This window comes from Hypomesus nipponensis, chromosome 9, assembly GCF_054491055.1.
Source record: "Hypomesus nipponensis isolate SF chromosome 9, ASM5449105v1, whole genome shotgun sequence".
NCBI classification, from domain to species: Eukaryota; Metazoa; Chordata; class Actinopteri; order Osmeriformes; family Osmeridae; genus Hypomesus; species Hypomesus nipponensis.
Genome location: NC_140369.1, coordinates 26,745,729 through 26,768,328, shown reverse-complemented (window position 1 = coordinate 26,768,328; position 22,600 = coordinate 26,745,729). Strand labels below are relative to the sequence as shown.

At 41.4% G+C, this 22,600-nt stretch overlaps 1 protein-coding gene across 1 annotated transcript; it reads right to left on the bottom strand.

Moving 5' to 3' along the window:
• Window positions 1–10,456: 10,456 nt before the first annotated feature.
• On the bottom strand, window positions 10,457–22,304 carry LOC146274045 (uncharacterized). The gene is made up of 2 exons (XM_084706322.1): window positions 21,811–22,304; window positions 10,457–12,075 (listed from the first exon to the last, which is right to left on the bottom strand). Exons 1-2 carry the CDS (start codon window positions 22,238–22,240, stop codon window positions 10,862–10,864), a joined length of 1,644 nt encoding a protein of 547 aa, XP_084562448.1. The 5' UTR covers window positions 22,241–22,304; the 3' UTR covers window positions 10,457–10,861.
• Window positions 22,305–22,600: the final 296 nt, after the last annotated feature.

Here is a 22,600-nt window from a genome sequence, read left to right as displayed (position 1 = left end):
ATGTTCCTGGAATCATTTGACATTTCGGGTCTTTAAACATCATACGCCCTCCTCCAGGTAACCCAGCCGGGGCTGATCAGACCCCAGCTTGTGTCCAGATGGCTAACTAGCTACCATGATTCCATGGCTCCCCTCTTTTGAGCCACAGCCATCTTGAGGCTCTCTCTGCTGCATCGGTGGTACTGCGGATGGCTCTCCTCTTTCTCTCTCCCTCGATGCCTAAACTACTGAAGGCTCTGGCCAAGGAACGGGCTGCAAATCCTCTGCATCCAACCTCCACAGGGAAACACCTTGCTCTCCAACCAGCCTGCCGACAGTCACTGACCAGTCCTGCGTACTTGGAGAGCTTCCTCTAAGGCTTCTTCCAAGTGATCCTCCCAGGGGACTGTCAGCTCCAGTAGCACTGCTTGCTTGGTGGGCATGCTGGTGTCTCTGCTATGCCCCATGTGTGGAGATTTGACGGGCTTGGAAGCACGTCATACAGTGCCTGGATGAGGAATTTGATGCTGTGTGGCTCGGCTTTCCAAAGCTCATCCCAGTTCACTTTCTTTTCCACCGCATTTTTACGCATCTTGTCCAAGCTCCCTGTTGCTTCATTCCCACTTCCTTGCACATTCTCGTCTCCTCCACTGCTGCTCTCACCTCCCCCTGAACAAGTCGTCGACCTTCCTTCCCCCTGGTGTTCATTTGGGGAGTTGGAAAGGATTGTAGCCCTGCACGACTTTGTGTGACCACTCCCACAAGGCTCCTGTGACGCAGCCTTGCATCTGCCTCTTGAACCACTTCCTCTGCCCTCCACTTCTAGACAGTCCTCACTTGGATCCTTGCTTTAAACAACCATTGTTTTTGTGTTACTACCTTCAATTTACATACATGGGTTAAAAATGACCCATATGTATTCATATGGAGTTTGATATGAATTTTTGATATTAGTAAATGTTGCAACTTTTTTTGGGGGGGTTGTGTTGGGACCGGGCGGTCTTGAGTGGTGAGACCACCAGGCGGTTGTCTGAAGAAGACCATAGGTGAAGGGTGGGGGTGTAAGGCTGCAGGAGACACTTGATGTAGTTGGGTGCAGTCCCATTCACTGCCCGGAAGGTCAGTACTGAAGGTTTTGAATCTGATACGGGATGTGATGAATCTGATCTTCCGGATGTTGTAGAGGGTGAATCTACACGACCAGGAGACTGCAGCAATGTGGGCCGTGAGGGAGAGCTCGTCATCCATGGTAACCCCAAAGTTCCTGGCAGAGGATGAAGGGGTCACCGTTGCAGATCCCAGGGTGATTGAGATATCATGGGAGATGGAGGGTTTAGCCGGGATTTTAGGCTGGGAGATGTTCACAAGTGACATCATTCATGAGGTCCTTAAATGCAACAGGAATTCATAGCCTCTATCAAGTCTTTTATTTGTCAGGTACACAGAACAACACAAGGTTAGACTGGGCACTGAAATTCTTAAGACAAGACAACGCAAGCACCTGGCATAACATAACATATAAGGGTAACACTTTAGACGAGCTCACCAAATTCATAATTTATTAACCAATTTGTTACCTATTAGTTAACGGTTTGTTCACCATTAGTTATTTATTCTTTATACAAAATGTATCATTAGTAAAGCATTTGTTCACACAGTTAGGGTTAGGGTTCGGGTTTAGGGCTAGGGTTTAGGTTAAGGGTTTACGTTTTGGTTAGGGTTTAGATTTACTAATGCTTTACTAATGATACATTTTGTATGAACAAATAACTAATGGTGAACAAACCGTTAACTAATAAGTAACAAATTGGTTAATAAATTAGGAATTTGGTGAGCTCATCTAAAGTGTTACCCATTTAAGTACACAGAGCATAATTTACATCTATGCTGAGCTTAAATAAGTGAAACTTCCTAAATATACAGATAGCAATAAATAATCGACTATACTAACCCTAATACTAAAACTTCCTAAATTACAGATAACAATAAATAGTACACTATACTAACCCTAAATGCACATAAAACCTGTTTCAACCCTATAACCTATTCTAACCTAAGTGGAGTACAGTACAATAGTGCAAATTTGCAGATCAGTGACTAAGTCAATGACCATACACGAGCCTGGTGGGAGGTACAGTGAGGTACAGTAGTGCAATGTTACTGTTAGTGCAACCAGTACTGAAAGTGACAATGTATAAGTGACTAGTGTGCAGGAAATCAATGTCCATATCAGTGACCATTCAGAAGCCTGATGGCCCTTGGGTAGAAACTGTTGTCCAGTCTGCGTGTGCCAACCAGTTGCTGCGATAACGCATGCCAGAAGGCAACGGGGTAAAGAGGCTGAAGGATGGGTGGGAACAGTCTCTTAGAATCCTGCCGGCTTTCCATAGGCAATGTGTGTGGTAGGTGTCCTGTAGGGCTGGGAGCTTCCTGCCGATGATGAACTCAGCAGAACGGACCACACTTCGTAGGGCCTTGCGGTCCCTGTCTGTGCAGCTCCCATACCACACTGTAATACAACCAGTCAGAATGCTCTCTATTTTGCATCTGTAAAAGTTAGAGAGGATGACTGAGTCCCTACCAAACTTCTTCAGTCTCCTCAGGAAGAAGAGGCGCTTACGGGCCGCTTTGACCACCTTGTCCGTGTGAACAGACCAGGTGAGGTCATTGCTGATGTTCACCCCGAGGAACTTGAAGCAGCTGACCTTCTCCACTTCAGATCCGTTGATGAGTAGGGGTGCATGCTCCTCCTCCTGCCGCCTCCTATAGTCCACAATCATCTCCTTGGTCTTGCTGATGTTAAGAGAGAGGTCAGAGCTCTATCAGTTTGACCCTCCTTACAGGGGAGGACAAGAGCCTAAATGTGGCCATTTTGGAGCGTTTTTGTATCCAATTGCAAAATCCAATGTATAAAGCCACCAAGGGGCTAAAGAGATATGATGATATCACCAGCTTAACTTTTGATGACAAGAGGAACAGGGCTTTGTAACAAGAAACACATCATATAGCAGCATCCAGGTATGTGTGTGATTGCAGAAGACGGTTCATTTCCAGTAACTTTGTCACCAGAGATAATCAGTGTCTGCAATACATGCCCAGCAGGCCTGCAAAATGTGGAATTATTCTGGATGTGCGATGTGAGGGTCCCATATGTGGTAGACTGAGTGTTCTACCCTTCCAGTGTCCCTCTGACTGGAAAGCTTATTGAGAAAAACCTGAACATTGCGGGGACTCTTCTCCAGAACAAGCCGAACATGCGAGTCACAAAGACATCCAAATGAAAGGACATGCTGAGTTCCAAACAGTTATCCACAGCAAATATGTTCCAAATTGTAAATATCCAAAGTTTGTATCAAATTCCATAATGAATCTATATGGGTAATTTTAGACCCATGTCTGTAAATTGGATGTAATACCACAAAAACGCTCTTTTTTTTGCTTTTGCTCAGAAAGTAAGAAAGACAAATGATTTGTGGTACTCAAAAACCAGATACTGAATGAATAATTAAAATATTAAATAATGAAATGAATTGATTTAAAAATATATAGGAAAGAAACACTCAGTCATACATGAAATGTCATAGGAAATGAATGCGGCTCATTTTAGACCCATGTTGTGCATGTGTAAGCATAGCTTGTGTTTCAAAGGGTTAAGACCAGGTAGGTCTTTAACCCTCTCCAGTCACCCCTCTTTCTCTACTTACCTTTCCTCCCTCTCTCTATTTGTACCTGACCCCTACATTACAAAGCTAGATTTAGAGTTGGCTAGGTTTTCAGGTTAAACAGAAGTTCACTTTATACCAGGATAGATCACCATGGTAACTCAAGGGTCACTTCGAAAGCAAAAGTTTTTAGAGACCGGCAAAACCTTTTGGCTTTCAATGACGCCTTTTTGTAAGAAAGGTATCAGTTTTCAGTTTCTCCTTGCACTTCTAGAGCAGTATTTTGCTAATGTGACACAAAGAAGTTGTTGTTATTTTATGTAACAAGATTTGATTGCGGCTTTACAAGCAGAGGTGATACAGGAAGTCTGTCCGTTTTTACGACAACAACCTGTTGCAGAAGGTGCAAAAATTATTTGCTGAATTTAATATTAATCGCACATAGATGTTAGAGCTGATCGGTCTTTGTCAGACACGTGGGTTTTTTGTGTGTGACGTCACCGCACCGCCATTTTCCAGGTACAGCTAACGTGCAGTCAATGAGCACTGATGAGAATTTACTGAAGATAACAAGCAAATAAATCGCTAAACTGGAGAAGCACAACAAAACTGAGAAATGGCTGTACTGCGATAAACTCATAAGACGATTGCATGACATTTAAGGTTATAAACAGAAGATGTTTTGCCGATGATAAAAGACTTCAACATCAACCATGCATTGTTTTGATGATCATCTCCTGTGCCAAATAATTCGTCCAAAACTACACTTGGATGTAACGTTAGATATTTCACATTTGTCAACATCACTTAAATATCTGACCTTTATGAAAATGTCGAGCGCAAACATACATAGAACGCGATATGTTAGCAAAAGTGATATTTTTGCGGTGGACCTCTGCAACCCAGGTGATCCGCTACATGGTGCCCCATATTTTCTTCGAAGTGGGAATGGAAAAAAATATATCCCCGTTGTGAAGTTTATGACCTTTGCTGTCGTGAGATCTTCTATTGCAGCCGATCACGCATTAAAAACGTCCCATTTTGACACCTAAATTAAATGAATCATTAGCAAACTCCCTGAACACCACTGTATGCGTACCTGGAAAATGGTGGCTCCTCCCATAATGCCCTTCGGTTTTTGCTACTATGACGTCACATGACAAAGACCGATAGACAGATAAGCACAGCAAGATACGCTACTATACTTTTTGAGTTTTTTCATGAGGGTGTCATTTACATCATTCATTTGTTGGAACCACATTCAATTATATGACATTAGATGATAACAAAGTAATGATGAAAATAAGAAAATACAAAGACAAATAGACCTAGCCTACCGTAGTCTAATAAGCGATAAAACATCTAGCTAACGTGGTCACTGTAGTGACCAGGTTTTGCTATGTAATGAGTGCACATGCGCGAGTGTTCAGACTTGAAGTTATACCAAATAAACGGTCAACCTTATACCTTGGTCTTGATGAAGAAAATCATGTCACCCTGCTGAAAATGATGGAGATGGGTTACATTTATGGAACTATCTAATTGAAAAGTGAATGTCTCAGTTATTCCTTATATTATACTCTAAGTTGTATTATGGGAAATTTGATGCAAAGCTGTGATGCTTGAGTAAAAATAATAGAAGTGTGAAACGTTGGTTTTAGCAAAGGAGGATAGGGAAGTACCACGCAAAGGAATGCAGCGGCCTTGCCGTAAATTAGAACTTTCTTGTGGCCGACCTGCAGAAAAACTCCCGCAAACCAAATCTGAAGCTGTCACCCAGGTCAGGCCTGGGTCTGGGTCTAGGGGTTTCCTATGTTTATAAAGCACGAGCATCCCATACCAACTAGAAGAAAGTCTAAGATGTGTGTGCACCCAACACAAGCCTGGACATGGTCAGATTTATGTAAGGACAGAGATGCCAACGTGACACAGCTTCTGTAATCAGAAACCCTAGTATAGGGGCCAATTGGGTGACAAAGCTTAGAAATGGTCACCAACAGAAAGGTACAAATAATGTGAGGATGCATAATGTATCTGTGACCAACAGTGTTGTACCAATAGCAAAAATTGACACAAGTAATAGGCAGAAAATACAGTATAAAAGGGGATGTTTGGAGAGAAACTTGCCATTCTGCTCTTGGGAGCTTACTCACTTGGATATCTTTTTTACCCTGTGTTGGAATAAAACTTTTGCATCACACTTAGAACCATTTTCAACCTTTGGACCTAGTTTATTGTTGACTTAACTTAAGATTTTTTTCACTTCGAGACTCTGATTTATTTTTACAATACACGGGACCTACAAAATTATTTACGACGGTCCATTCCTTATTAAAAGTACTATAAAGTACAATACAGTTACTAAATTGTGTTGGTCTGTTACTTTTTGCCAGCCCTCTCCTGAATGTTGCAGACTTTTAGGTGTTCCCCGCCATTTTGATTAAATTGTTCAATTTGGAGTAACCTTCGAGCAAGCCCTTGCTCTGTTTGGCTCTCTTGCGTAAAACACAGGGCACTGTTTTTGGCCATGGTGAGCAGCCATAGATTTATGTGAGTAGCCAATAGCAGCGTTGCTGATCAAAGCTTCTACTATCGATACATACCCCCTTTCAGATCAACGCATAACTCAATTCAGCTATACAAATCATAAACAACAAGGGTTTTGGAAGAACCGAATTAGCCAGATCATGATTAGCAGAATGATGTCATCTTGGATGTGGCATTTGATCTCTGATGTAATAAGCAACGTATGGAGAACGGGGTCCGTTCTGGTGAAGGAAAATATTTAAACGCTGTGACTCCATGGTGGTGAAGGAAAATATTTAAACACTGTGACTTAGTGTTTCTCAAAGGGATCCTCAAGATTTAAGATTGTTATTTGTTATGTGTTATTTGTCACATACATGATACAATATGCCGTGAATGTACTGTTGTACCTGCAACCACTTAAATAAATAAAATTATACTATATAATTGTATTTGCAGACTCAAGGTCCCAATAGAAAAATACACATAACATATGACAAGAGGGGTACACACAAACATAAATACATACAGACATACTGGCTACCACATATTACATAAAGGCAACATACAAAACATACACACATACATACAAATATAAACAAAGCTCATACATATGCACAACAATTAAAACAGGTAAAGATGTGTTCCAGTGTTTCCAGACTTGGGAGGTATATCTGGTATCACTAAGTGCAGGTTTGGTTAAGGCAGTTAAAATTGTATTATTTGACTCTGTTAATCGGCACATAAATCTGTACATAAAATTCCTCAGCACAGCATGGAAGATGGGGACATTATTCGTCACAAACAAAGGGCGAGCACTGGTCGATTTGGACACTTCAACAATATTCAAAGTTCATCATTGTATGCCACTTTTATTTTATAAACCTTTGCTTTACTGTAGCTGCACCATAGGTGCGCTGTATACAGTGGAGTACAGTATGCTCTAAAAAGAGATGTTTTAACTATATCATTGCACATATGAAATTTTACCAACATATTTACTTGTCCATAATTTACAGCAGTGGCGCGGTACATTTACATTTAGCCATTTAGCAGACGCTCTTATCTGTGGCGGAAAGCAAGGTCTTATAACCGTAGCTCCTTGCTGTCCTGCAATGTGATTCCAGAGGAGAACTGCATTCACTGCACATCTCCTGCCATCATCGGTGTTGTGATCCCGGCTGCCCTGGGAGTGACAGGTGAACCCAAATGCAACACTCAGATGCTGATGTGATATGAACCAGGTTTATTGTAGCCAAACAGAGGGTAATGATGGTGAGGTCCGTGGATTCCAGACAGGAAGGAGCGGGGATGGAGCCGTAGGCTGTGGATGGTGGTGTCTGTAGCACACAGGGACAGAGACAGGTTAGTAATCGGCGAGGCAAGGCAACTATTAACACTGAACTGGCAATGAGTCTGTGGGAAGCCAGGGTAGATGAACTGTGTAGGTAATGATAGATGGGTAACAGGTGCGTCTGGTTGGGAAGTGAACTGGAAGATGTTAACCGGAGTGTTGGGGTGTGTGACCTGGAACTGGACAGACACACACAAAACCAGGACTGGACAAGAGAAAACATAACAATTCACTGCAGAGACTGCATGCCATAGGAGTGGCTGTGTATGGATTGTAAAATCCGCATCCATGCAAAACGTACACTCCATAACAGGGAGTCCTGCGTTGATGGAATTTACAAGCCCATTGACCTAACAGAGTGCTGTATGCAAAAAGTTGGCTGATATATGCTATTCAAACAAGGTAGCTATTTTTTACTGTTCTTCAGTCTATTGTTTTATTTTTCTAGGATTACAATCTGAATTTGACATTTTTCAGTTTCCTCACTTATTGAACTTCTTTCCTTAGTACGTCTACTGCCTAGTGAGAGACCTGTCCAGTTGTGCACTTGTGGTCCTGCAAACATTGTAGAATCAGCTGGCAGAGCAATCTTTTTGATTTGCATAAATAGTATGAAGAATGGCTTTATATTTAAATTTGTTATTGTTTTGTTGTGTGTAGCAAATAACCAAGTATTTAATTGACTTATTTTTGATTGAGGAGCAATGACATCTAGTTGGCACAATGTGGAGATCGTTATTATCACAGGGTGTACTATCTCTGTGACATTGTTCTCCCTAGCCATGAAGATGCTCACTAAGTCTGCCTAGCCAGAGTGCAGAGGGCCCCAAACTAATTCCGGACAACGGCAACCACCCATCAGGGCATTGATGGATGACCTCACAGTCACGACAGAATCAGTCCCAGGCTGCCGGTGGATCCTGAACCATATCCAGATCAATGGTGATGAGGAAAGGGAAGGTGGAGGACAATGTCTGGTTTAACATCACAGGCACAGCCATTCCAACTATCACAGAGAAGCCAGTCAAGAGCTCGGGCAAGGTTTTTGACTGCTCTCTGAGAGACACAACATCTATCCAGTCGACCTGCACTGAGTTGGATGGCTGGCTGAAATCCGTGGACAAGTCAGGCCTACCTGGGAAGTTTAATGCCTGGGTCTACCAACATGGCATTCTTTCCAGGATCCTGTGGCCCTTCCTTGTCTATGCGGTCCCGATCTCAACATTTGAGGAGGGTGAGCAACCACCTCTGGAGGTGGCTTGGATTACCAAGGAGCATAAGCAGGATTGCACTCTATGGGAACACCAACAAACTGCAACTGCCTTTCGAATCTTTGGAGGAGGAATTCAAGGTAAATACAGCCGGAAAAGTGGTTCAGTACAGGAACTCAATTGATCCGAAGTTGGTTAAAGGTAAGAAAAAAATATATATATAAGTACACGGCTCATAAAAATTAAAGGAACACTCTGAAAACACAACAGATCTCGATGTGAAAAAAAATTATGTTCGATATCTATACCGATATTAAAAGTGGAATGTATTAGGAACGAAAGGATGCTAGTCCATTTTCCAAAATAAAATTTCTGCAACTCAAAATGCTTCTCAATATCTTGTGTAGCCCCCACGTGCTTGTATGCATGCTTGACAACTTCGCGGCATGCTCCTTATGATACGACAGATGGTGTCTTGTGGGATGTCCTCCCAGATCTGTCAAAGGGCATCAGTGAGCTCCTGTAAAGTCTGAGGAGAAATCTGCCAGCGTCTCATGGACCGAAACATAATGTCCCAGAGGTATTCTATCGGGTTTTGGTCAGGTGATTGTGAGAGCCAGTCAATTATATCGATTCCTGCCGGGCATTGTCGTGCATCAGGAGGAACTCAGGACCTACTGCACCAGCAAAGGGTCTGACCATGGGTCCAAGGATTTCATCCCGATACCTAATGGCAGTCAGACTGCCGTTCTCTAGCCTGTAGAGGCCTGTGCGTCCCTCCATGGATATGCCTCCCCAAACCATCACTGACCCACCACCAAACCGGTCATACTGAGCGATGTCGCAGGCAGCATAGCGTTCTCCTTGGCTTCTCCAGACCCTTTCACGTCTATCACAGGTGCTCAGGGTGAACCTGCTCTCATCTGTGAAAAGCACACAGGGCGCCAGTGGCGGACATGCCAGTTCTGGTGTTCTATAGCAAATGCCAATGGAGCTCCACGGTGCTGGGCAGTGAGCACAGGGCACACTGCAGGACGTTGTGCCCTGAGGCCACTCTCATTAAGTCTGTTTCTGATTGTTTGGGCAGAGACATTCACACCAGTGGCTTGCTGGAGGTCATTCTGTAGGGCTCGGCCAGTGCTCAACCCAGTTGATTTGGGGGCCCCTCCGAATTTGTATGATTACTATTAACATAATATATATAATTTAGCTGTAATTTAATGTGCTCTTGGGGGCCCTCTGGTCGCCATGGGGGCCCTAAGCAGCCGCTTAGGTAGTGATAATGACTCGAGCTAAAGCCAACACCTGGTGGAAAACCAGTCAAAGAGATCAAGAGGGAGAAACTTGAAATGGCCTCCACATGCAAAACTAGTCCTGTTTTGGGGTTGGCTCATTGTTGCCCCTCTAGTGCACCTGTTGTTAATTCCATCAACACCAATGCAGCGGAAACTGATTAACTATCCCCTCTGCTACTTTACTGACCAGATAATTATCAGAAAAGTGCAATTTAATTCATGCAATGCCCTAATATATAACTGTTGCTATAATTTTTGGAGCAGTGTATTTGTGGCAATCAAAAACTAAATATTTAATGAATACTTGGAATATTAAATAATGAAATGAGTTGATTTCAAAAGATATGGCTAAGAAACACTCAGCCATAGATGAAATATCATAGGAAATGAATGCAGGTAATTTTAGAACCATGTTGTGCATTAGAGGGGTAGTGTTACAAAAATGATTTTTATTCCAAAATAAAGATCAAATGAAAATAAAGACTTGTGATGACCAAAAACTCTTCCGGATCACTTTAGACCCAAGTTGTGTATCAAAGGGGTTGACCAGATAGTCCAAAAAGAAAGACACAAAGCTTTAAAGAGTTTTATTCCTCTACAACACCTATCCTATCCCAAATTACAAAAAATGCATATTTTCCCATAAGGTTACTCAATGCCTTTTCTGAACGAAGATCAATTATTATTACTGGTGTGCATAGTCACTCCTCAGTGGCCCATTCTGAGCCTGGAACAACCTTGGTATGGTTTAGTGAAACCATATAACTAAATGATATTCCAGGTATATTGAATTTACTTTAAAGTATAGGCCTCAGCGTCCTTGAAAAAGATCTGTTACATTGTGGACACTGACACGGTTCCTCTCCTGTGGGTCCTCATGTGTGTATACAAAGAACTGCTTTGTGAAAAGAGTTTGTTACATTCCTGACATTGAAATGGTTTCTCTCCTGTGTGTGTCCTTATGTGTTCAACCAGATGACCCTTCTGAGCAAACAATTTGTTACATTGTTGACACTGGAATGGTTTTTCTCTTGTGTGTTTCCTCATGTGTTCAACCAAAAGAGAGGGACGGCAAAACGATCTGTCACATTGTTGACACCGATGCGGTTTCTCTCCTGTGTGCGTCCTCATGTGTTCAGACAAAGTACCACTTCGAGCAAATGGTTTGTTACACTCCTGACATTGATAAGGTTTCTCTCCTGTGTGTATCCTCATGTGCACAACCAAACCGGACTTCTTACTAAACAGTTTGTTACATTGTTGACACTGATATGGTGTCTCCCCTGTATGTTTCCTCATGTGTTCAATCAAAATAGACGGACGCCGAAACGATCTGTTACATTGTTGACACTGATATCGTTTCTCTCCTGTGTGTGTCCTCATGTGTTCAACAAGCGTGTCACTTCGAGCAAATTGTTTGCTACATTCCTGACACCGATAAGGTTTCTCTCCTGTGTGTGTCCTAATGTGCACAACCAAATCTGACTTCTTACTACAACGTTTGTTACATAATTGACACTGATATGGCTTCTCTCCTGTGTGTGTCCTGATGTGCATAACCAAATCTGACTTAATACGAAATCTTTTGTTACATTCCTGACATTGATGAGGTTTCTCTCCTGTGTGTGTCCTCATATGAAAAACCAAAGCACCTTTTCGACCAAAAGTTTTGTTACACTGTTGACATTGGTGTATTGTTGTATCTGTGGGGTGCATATTTTCCCTTGGCAGAGCCTCATTGTTTTGAGAGTCACTGCCTAGTTCTGGTGCTGCATAGTCTTGTACACAAGGTTCAGCATTGAATTGTTCCCCAAGTGTGTTGGTGGGAAGAGAGTCTCCTTCACCGTTCTCCACTTTAACAGTCTGGACAAGATGTGAACATTCAGAAAAGTCCTCCTGATCCCAGTCATGTTTCACACTGGTAGAAGTAAACATGGAGTGTGTAGTTTCAGACTGCAGTCCTTGGAGCTGCTCTTCCTCCTGACTGGTCCACAGCTCCTGTTCCTCTTTAATCTGTGGGGGCTCTGGGAGAGAGAGCTGCTGCACATCTGTGGGGAAGAAGAGGCAAGACAACAGTTAGATGTTGTCTGCTTCATTATTCTGCAACCTAGATTGACAGCTAAAGAGACCAAATAAAACTAAAGTATGTAGATAGAGATCTCAGCAAGGGTCTATGGGATGGTTATCCAAACAGTGAACACTCCACCCAACCCTGAAACAAAGATGTTAAGACTTCACAATTCATTTCACCACCACTATTCTTTACAGCACTCTATACAACTGGTAGTTCTGACGTCAACATATGACTTGTTTAAGGTTACGGATAACACATATTGGAACATTTGATCTCGGGTTTTGAGAAGCTCATGAGTTTTGTTTTTCATTATTCAACTAAGTCTAAAGCTACGTTTTTATCCACTTCCCTAGCCGTGACTGAATGCCACATCTCCTTTGGTTTCACTTCTATATTCACTCCTCTATTCACAGTGAAACCACTGCTTTCAATTATTGTCTGCAAGTCACACGCATCACTCATCTGAACTATTATTGGAACCTGTGTTTGCTGTGGAGAAGTTTCTTGTTTACCATATTGTCTGAATAAAGGGAAGACAATTGATCTAATCAATGTTAAAGCAAAGGCAAGTAATTAAAGGTCCCATGGCATGCCGTTTTTGGATGCTTTTATATAGGCCTTTGTGGTAGCCTAATACTGTATCTGAAGTCTTATTCCCGAAATTCAGCCTTGGTGCAGAATTAGAGCCACTACGAGTAGTCCCACAATGAGCTTTCCTTAGGACGTGCCAAATTTCTGTGTCTGTAGCTTTAGATGCTATGAGGAGAGAGACAGGGCTAACTACCATTGCATTTACATTACATTTATGCATTTACCAGACGCTTCTATCCAAAGCAACTTCCAAAAGAGAGCCTTAAAAACTGAATACTAATAAACTAAATAAGTCCCAAAGGGAAGAACCATAAGAGCATGTAGTTAAACAAGTTACAATTAGGGCTGCCGCGATTCCGCTGCCGCGATGCCGCTGAAAATGCGTCGACATCAATATTTTAAATCGACGCATCTTAAAAAAGTGTTATTATGAAAAATACAAAAAACGCTTCAATTCATTATAACAAGTGTTCTTCTTCAATATCACATCGTAATTGGTGCCTGCATGACGTCAGTCGTTGTTGGCTCAAGTCATTGGTCGGCTCCAGTCAACGCTCAAATATCAGGGCAGATGCAGAGTCTGACTTGGTTCCGAAACCCGAGTCCTCAAATACCCGAGGCTTCAAAAGTATGGGAATACTTCGACTTAACGCTATCACCAAACAATAAGGTGGTTTGTACACTGTGCAAAGTTTCAATGGCTTACCACAGCAGCACTTGCGCTATGCACAAGCACCTGAAAAGAAAACATACAGGCGCAAAATAGGCAAAACCACCGTTGTCTGGTGTTGTCTATTCATGTTTAAAAGGGATAGCCTTTTTAATCTATGTTGTCATTATAGCTGCTAAATACACGCATTATTAAAGCTATAAAGTTGTCTGCCTGCTACCTTAGAGTTTCCATTGAATAAATGTTTAGGTAGGTTAGAATCGGGGTTTATTCTACGTTGGTTGATAAGATAGCTCTCTAGGTTAGCTCTTGCTATTTAGCTAACTTGTTAACCGTAACCATGACGCTTTGCTAGGACAATGGAAGCGTATGAAGTGATTTAAAGACGTTAGCCCTACTCCGGCTCTAGAGTGTGGTAAATGTAGACTACCTGGTTCTTAGATAATTGGCGAATATCGCTATCTAATCATTACCGAACTGGCATAAGCACCAGCCCAGAACCAGCACCTTGGAATTTTTTGTTTAAAAGGGGTGTGTGTTCGTGTATGTTGGGATAAGTTATGTACCTTATCTAAATATTTTAATTAACGTTGGAGTTGATGGTTTAAACCTACAGTTTTGTTTAAAAATAATAATAATAAAAAAATTGTAAAAAATAAGAAAAAAAAGATTTAAAAGAAAAAAAAGAAAAAATGAGGAAAATGAATCGTTTAGATTAATCGACTAATCGATAAAATAGTCTACAGATTAATAGAAAGAAAAATAGTCGTTAGTGGCAGCCCTAGTAACGATTAAACAATTTAACAACATTAACCTCAAAAAGGTGCAAGGGTGTACCTGTGGGGAGAAAAGCAAGCAGCAACAAATATATTACACATCAAGTACAGTAGTTTTAAGTCAATTACAACTAACCAACGAGAGAAACACGTCTCTCAAAAAGAGTCATTGTGATCCTGGAGGAAACATCAGGTCCAGCCAATCATTCCTAAGTACCGTTGTACTCCCAGGAACAATCAGTGTCTCTGATGGAGGTAGGGAGTTGATTCCACCATTGGGGGACCAGACAGGAGAAGAGAATTGCAAGCCATGATGTCTCTCGAGGAAAAAATAATATCGAGCTTTCACAATCGTAGCTCATTTTCTCTCTGGTGGGCCAAATTCTATGAGCGGGAAAAGCAGAGAAAGGGGAGGTAACCTTTCCCGTTATGACGACACATAAGGGGAAGATTTTCAGATCGGAGCATTTGAGCTTTAATTTTCTCAAAGGCGGAGAAAATTAAGCTAGCGACTGGGGGACCAAAGGTAAGGGGAACTCATTAACGTTAAATAATCTCATAAAGTGACATTTACATGCCATGGGACCTTTTAAAGTGCGCAATACAGGTTATTTATTGTTCATTATTATCCAGAGCGGCTTACTAAAAATAATTTGTGCAACCAAATCATGTTTTGCGCCAGTAACTGAAAAAGTAGTAGCGCAAGTGCCACCAGTAGAAAAGGTTAGTGTACAGCCCTGCCATTGCCAATAAACTAAATCATCACACATTCTACAGATGCTAGATACAGGCAGGATACATTAGCATTGCTAATAACTGTTAGCGACAACATCATACTACAGGTTGCGGTTGTGATGAACATAAGGCATATAAGGCATGAACAGCACCTCTTTTCAGCAACAGATTCATAGCAAATTAGGGATGGGGAAAAAAGTGATGTATCGCAATACTACTTTCAGCGATTGTAAATCTCCAAATTGATTATTTGTCCCAAAAAATTACGTTATGTTGAGCCATGAAAACCTAAAAAATATTACTTTTCTTTGAATGACAAAAAGAATGCTGTTATTGAGATAATCTTAAAGATAACGCACTGCTGTTTTGTGAGAACAAACGTAGCAACATTTTGACTGTTGTTCATTTGCGTTAGCATGGCAGATGCAAATGAAATTCGAGCTGCACCCCGGCATTTCAAATCAAAAGTTACTTTGGATTCCACAATATTGCGGGGAAATATAAACTTGATATGTCTTACGCCGTGTGCAAGTTATGTGGAACAAAAGTCAGGTACTCAGGCAATACCACCAATTTGAGGACTCATCTCACATAGGGGTGGGCGATATGGCCAAAATCTTCTATCACGGTATGAGTAATTTTATATCATGGTTACGGTTTATATCACGGTATAGTAATTGTTCTGTAAATTCAATTAAGAAATGGTACAAAATAACCATACCGTACTTCATCATCACACTCGATTATTTATTACAAACAAAAACAACTGCCTCACATGAGACAACACTTGAGTTAAAAACCAAAGACTCAAAGTTAAGAGTACGAGCGTTATGATTGGCTGATGCGCAGTCATGCCATTCGCGTGGTGACCTTCTCACAGCTCAATGCGGATTCGTACTGCCCTCCGACGAAAATTTCAAAATGAGCAAAAGCGATCAGTGAGTTTTACTATCCATATAACTTGGGGTTCGGCGTATCGACCTCATTAAAGCTCGGTCGATAAGTTAAGTCTCAGTTTGATATTTCCCGGCATGACCTCACTCTCAGTTAGTAAGTAGTTAGCCTTCACTAGTCATCCTATATCAAGAATGCTAGCAATGCCACCAGTGTAATTGTACAACAATAACTTTACAGCACGAGACATAACTTGAACAACAAATCGAATTGGTTACCTGCAGAATGGGTCCTCAAATATATAATTAATTAGCATCGGCATGAATGTGGTCCGCGTAGACAAAAAACACTCTGCATCGATAATTCCGTTAGACCAACGCAAATGTGCTTCAAGGTCAAACGAAAATAGCAAATCAAATAAAAGTTCAACTACAATTCTAAATATCGCAAGAATGCAATTTATATGATGGCTTATATACAATACAACAACCAGACATTTAATTGACACGTGTAATACAAAAATATAGTATAAGAGAATACCGCGGTTGAAACGGTATAGCCAAATCTCTCCCGGTAGACACATTTCTACCGTCGCACGGTATATACTGTCATACCGCCCAGCCCTAATCTCACACAACACCATCCGAAGCTAGATGATGGACCTGCAGAAGTGAAAGGTACCCAACGAACGATTGAGGACAGTGTTAATGTAATTAAACTTAGGGTTAGGATTCTCTTTTGGAAGTTGCTTTGGATAAAAGTATCTGGTATTAACTAACCCTAACCCACACAATTCGGACAAGGGCTGCAACAAACAATTATTTTGATAATCGACTAATCTAACGATTATTAGATCGATTAGTCGACTAATCATCTATTTTTTCATTGATTAATCAGAATGCTTTGAGCGATTATTCAGCTTTTGCAATTTGTTAAAACATTGAGTTATACTTATTCTAACTAATAAATAAAACCAAGAAATCACTTCAGCTTTGTATTGCACTTTGAGCCAACTGAACAGGCTATCACATCTCTTTTTGTCCAATTGTGTCCAACCTAAATCAAAAATGCTCTCTAAGCATTGTTTCAATAATGTTGCTTTAAAGTATTTAAAAGATAAAAAAACAAAAATAAGTCAGTTGTATTACAGACAAAAAAAGGAGGAATGTAAACATATCTCTTGTAAGACAACAGGGTTCTGTTCAATGAAAAACTGTGAGTAACAGTATAATTTCTGGACTGGCTTTTTGTTTGTCTCATTACAATGGTCGTATACACTGAAATGTCTAACTGCTGTCTGTGGACATGTTGCTACGGTGTTAGTATCCGTGAAATACTGCGTAATTTGTCATTAAAAACTGGTGTAGCTAACTAGCCATCCAGCTTGAGCACACTCACCTCTTGCCGTTTCCATCTCCTCTCATGCGGGGATGCTTTCGTTTAAATGTTCATGCATGCACGTTGTGCTACCATGGAAAACAAGTTCCGCCTTGCACACATTACATATTACAGTATTTTTTGTTAGATCTTTGGTGAAACTTTCCCACACAATACTTTTTCAGGCCTGTAGCATATGGGAGGGCTGCATTAGTCTAGTGCTACAGCGCCGCACTGGTCAAATCACTTTATTGCAGGTACTTAAAATAGGTCCTATGAGATCAAACAATTTGTCGGCAACAGAAATATTTGTAGACAATTTTTTTGTGGTCGACGTTGTCCATAACGTCGACTAATCGTTGCAGCCCTAATTCGGACCGCGCCAAACAAATTACAAAAGCCGTTTCATATTTTATATGCAAAGACCTGCGCCTTTACAGTGTCATTGAAAACTAGGGCTTTTGCTACATGCTACAAACTTTGGAGCCCAAATATGTCATCCCTTCCCATCGATTTTTCACAGAAACTTCAGTGCAGAAACTGTACAATGAAGTTAAGTTGTGCAATGCCTGGACTTCTAGAGTCACGCAGTCATTTGTGACAATAACATTGCACCACATTACAGAGGAATGGCACCTGGCGTCACACGTTCTTCAAACAAGAGCCATGCACGAGAGCCACACTGGAGCTAACATGGCAGAGGCACTCAAGAAAGCTGCAAGGGAATGGGACATTGAGAGTAAAGATCTAGCTATCGTTACGGACAACGCGTCTAACATGATCGTTGCTGCACAGTTGGCCAACTTTCAACACGTTAAGTGTAACGTACATACACTTAACTTGGCCTTTCAACGTGCGCTGAAACTTCCCACTGTGGCGAGGCTATTAGGAAGAGTGAGGCGCATAGTCGGATTCTTCCATCAAAGTACGATTAGAAGCTACACCCTGGAACAAAACCAAAAGCTGCTGGAGCTGCCCGCTCACAAAATTTTGTCTGACGCCCCTACATGATGGAACAGTGCTTGTGACATGGTCCAAAGATTTCTAGAACAACAGCCAGCTGTCACTGCCATTCTCCTGTCTCCAGAAGTCCTAAAAAATGAGAAGGACTGCACTTTGACCGAGTTTGACATCTCAAATGCAGGAGTTTATTCAGGGCCTTAAGCCAATGAAAGTGGCTACGTGCATTTTGTCTGAGAAGAGCAACCCTACACTGTCAGTTATTGCGCCCTTACAAGAAAAGTTGCTGCACGACACAAACGAGAATCTTGTAAATCGTCAGTAGCCTAGCCTATCAATTAAGGGGCCACTCGGAAGCATGTATGCTGTCTGCTTCATTTGATCTTGATAGGCTAAGCATTCTGTAGCTAATAATAACAATATACCCACTATTTATTAATTAAAATGACTTCAGCATAATAATGCACTTAAAATACAAATGAAATCAAGGGCAGCAATCGCTATCAAATCGACATATGCAATTCCGCTAGCAAGGGAAGAATAGCCTACAAACAACAAAAATCACCAGTTAACTTAATTTAAATTAGCAATAACTATAGACTAATACAATAACAGCCTTAAATGAACTGACAACATAAGTTATACGACTTACAGTTCTCATGGACGCACACACGCAATCTCAACTGCGCTGTGAAGCGCGTGTCTGTGCTACCCTCCGATACGCTTTCTAACAATCACTGCTGATAGACGGCCTAAAATTTTTCCGTGGCGGCCCACCACAGCTAAATTTCTGCCGCCACGGAAAAATCAACATAGCGGACACACTGGACCAACAACCAATCAGACCAACGTAGTATGTGACAAACCCCGTAGGAAGGAAGGCAAAAACATATTTTCGATCGACAAATGCCATGATCACGTTTCTCTGTTCCTCTTTCAAAATGTATGTGCTGTTGATGTTTTCTACAACAGATTCTATGGCAGAATCTACACATCTCAGCTCTCCAGCGGCAGCCATGTTTGTTGTAAACTAATTCAACCCAAGCGCTCTTTGGTGACGTGGTTGATTATGTTACTGTTGATCATCTGTCCATCATGGTATAAATCCTGCCCTGACAATTTGATTGGTCTGCGTTTTCCACGGATGCACAATTAATGGAGATATCCAAATCAACATAAGCTAACCTTAACAACAACCTAATGTTAGTCTGTCGATTCCCAAGTCACTCATAACTAGTTTACAGCATATGTAGGCTAGCTAGCTAGCATTTACCCAGTGCCTACGAAACATTTAGAATTTAGAATGTTTAGGCCTAAAGTTTAAATTAAATATTATTTTATTGAAAGTGTCCCATTGTCGTTGTTAGTTTAAAGGCTACTTTTATTAAATGAGCATTGAGAATGAATGAGATGGTGCAAGATCTAGCTAGGTTAACAAACGTGAAGTTCACAATGCTGTTTGTCCGTGCATAGCAACAACCACACATACGGGACTATTTTCTCTTGGCTACTGAAATGCATTACACAACGTTTGTTGGCTATAACTATTATGTGTTGAAAGGAAGCTTACTATTTATTTACTTATAATTTCGCTGGTAACCGTATTATAAAAGCAATAAGGTACTCGAGGCTAGCCAAGCTGCCAGCCCAACTTATCCCCCCCCTGCCCACAAAATAAATTGCTAGGAAGTTGGGTCTGGAGTAGCTCGTTCGCCGAAAAACTATATCCGAACAGGAACTCTTCAGACCAATCAATCAAATATTTAAAACCACGGAAATCTGGGCACTTGAGCCACTCTCCCTGGTATTATTAGGAAACACAACACAACTATTACTGTAAAACTAAATATTAAGGATTTATAAATTAAATTAACACAATCAATTATTTTTGATAGAACACGCTTGTTCTTATCCACTAAGTTGTTTCTCCTCAGTTCAATCTGGTGACCTTCGTCCAATTGCATAGCGATTGTCTCTGCTTAGCATGGCTAGCTTGATTGTATTCTCCATGTTTGCCTTTGTGCACTTGTTTTGTTTTCTCAGATAAATGTTTAATGTCCTTAACTCCTGTAACAGTCCATGTTGTATCTGTTCCAAATGTTATAAAAAGCAAGCATGGGAAGCAAAATAAGGCATTTACCTGACTGCATCCAGCTATCCAGGCCTTTCTGTAGTAGCTTACCGATCGTGGGAGAAACCTCTGTGTATGATTTATCTCTACCCTTTTCTCGCCTGTTGTGTAATTTTGATGTCAGGTTGGGCCAAACTGACATCAAACTCTCAAAGGATTTTGGAGAGGATATCTGACAGAATTTGAGTAATTAGCACGTCTGAAGTCCGGTCCGGAGTCATTGGCTGTTTATCAATCCGAAGAACGCTGAGAACGCAAGTACATTCTTTTGAAGAATGTTCTTGCAAGCATCCTTGTGAGAACGGTCTTGCAAGGACGCAAGGATGGAGAATGAATTGAGATGGTTAGGGTTTTCCTGGACTCGCAGCATTATGATAATGCTGACTAACTACAAAAACTAGATAACAAAGCTAAAAAATAGTCCCTCTACCTGTAATTTTACATTTTCTGTCCCATGCTAACTTACAGTACCTAATGTTAACTAGTGTCTGCACTGAGATGCTAGCTAGGTTATCGAAAAGTCGGAGCAAATTTACAAATTAGCCGTTTGATCAATAAAATAAGAACATTTTCAGGGACTACACTGCCTATTTGTCGTCACATTTTAATTCAGATGCTGATTTACACGTACTGTTTAGCTGAAATATGAAAAGTAAAAAATTTAAGGTTTGTCCGCCTCGCTTGACATCTTGCAATGACTTTTGGGGAATCAGAAGCGTTCTCACTGGTCAAGTCACCATCCGATGCATCCTCGATAAAAGGGGCGGATCAAGAACATTTCCGGGTATTTTTGGCGTTCTTGGTGACTTGTGTTCTTTGGATTGGAACTGTACTTGGGCAATGAAAGATGACGTCAAACGAGTTCGCAAGAACATAAGAACGGAAAAAAACGTGGATTGATAAACAGCCATTCATTTTCAATAACGTTAAGTAGGCCCTACAGTCGCGAAATCACTTCTATACTCTAACTCTGCTTGGGGCGCTAATTCCAGCGCCCTTCAGGCATCATTTTTGAGGACTGCTGATTGGCTAAATATGTGTTTTCTTGTTAGCAACGGTCAGCAATTCACCTATCGCCAGCAGGTTGGTAGGCGTTTCGGCCGTCACAAAAGAGCGCTTAAGTTGAATTCGTTTTGAACAAACAACATATTACGTTGCTCTGATTGGTTGTAGGTCTATCCAATTGAGCGAAGAGGCATCAGCGAATAAAACCAAGTCTGATTCAGAGACATAGCGAACCAGGCGCAAGCTTTTACTTTGAAAAGTAGAAGGTCGGGGAGGGCATGAGACGGGAGGGCATGAGACGCATGACACGGGAGGCTCCAGGCTGCAGCCATACACTCTTGAGTTGGCTAGCCTTGGCCAAAAATGACAAGTTTTACTGCCCATCATACCATCGTCCATAAACGCTACCAAAACAAACGGGTATCTCTACATTCTGCTAAATATTTAATATCCTCATTTTGACACAACACCTGGGGCTGGGTGTGACCGTGCTACATAAAATAAGACATAGCTCTAATTAATATATAACATACAGAAAATCATAATCCACAGTAGATATTATAATCAAACCTGTTCGATGAAGCTTGATATCAGGTTGAGTAACATTGTCCAATAACCGTTGCAGTCGTGCGCTCTCCTCTTTCGAACGAGAAATCTCCCCTTCAAACTCGGCAAACGACTTTTCAGCTGCCCTAAATATCTCCAAAGTGGCCGTTGTTAATCGCTGAGTGATAAAATCCCTGAACAAATCTAGTTTAGACATGTTTGTGGTTAAAAACTCGGATACCTTACAAAAAGTTAGCACGAACAACGTATCTGTCCCCTTTAAGCTTCTACTCTCTAGCTGGATGTAAACAACAGAAGTTGTTCCGGTGATCAGTTCACTGGCTTCTTCGAACCTTAAAATCCTAGCGCCATCTGCTGTGGTGGAGTTACATCCTTCGTTGCTTGACTGCATAGATCTCCCAGCTAACACGCAACGTTGCCAGTAAGTGCTCATTTGGTCACTGCAACGTTATCCTACCTTCTGGCAACGTTGTGGCGACGCTATAGCAACGTTATAAAGCGAATGTTGCCAGTTGGTACGTTGGACAACGTTACCGCGCGATGTCGAAAAACGTAATTTCGTTTTTCATTCTTAAGCAAGCTGAAGCACTGAAGCAGCACAGTTGTCAGTAGGGGCTTCAGCCTCTCCAGCCTCTTGGCCCATGAACTTCTCCTGCTAGCCTTCATCTTTCAGCAGTTTTACAGTCTGGACCAGTGGGTTCTTTCCTGTCCATGCCATCTCTTTCAAGGAGCTTGGAGCTCTCCCCTTGATGTTTAGAGAGAAGACCAAGTAAAAGTATGAGAGACACAATGA

Excerpts from the sequence above, each read along its gene's own strand:
- LOC146274045 (XM_084706322.1), bottom strand. The coding sequence starts at position 22,240 with ATGAGCACTTACTGGCAACGTTGCGTGTTAGCTGGGAGATCTATGCAG. Across the intron at positions 12,076-21,810 it reads TATCAAGCTTCATCGAACAG|ATGTGCAGCAGCTCTCTCTC; the intron begins GTTTGATTATAA and ends TCTTCCCCACAG.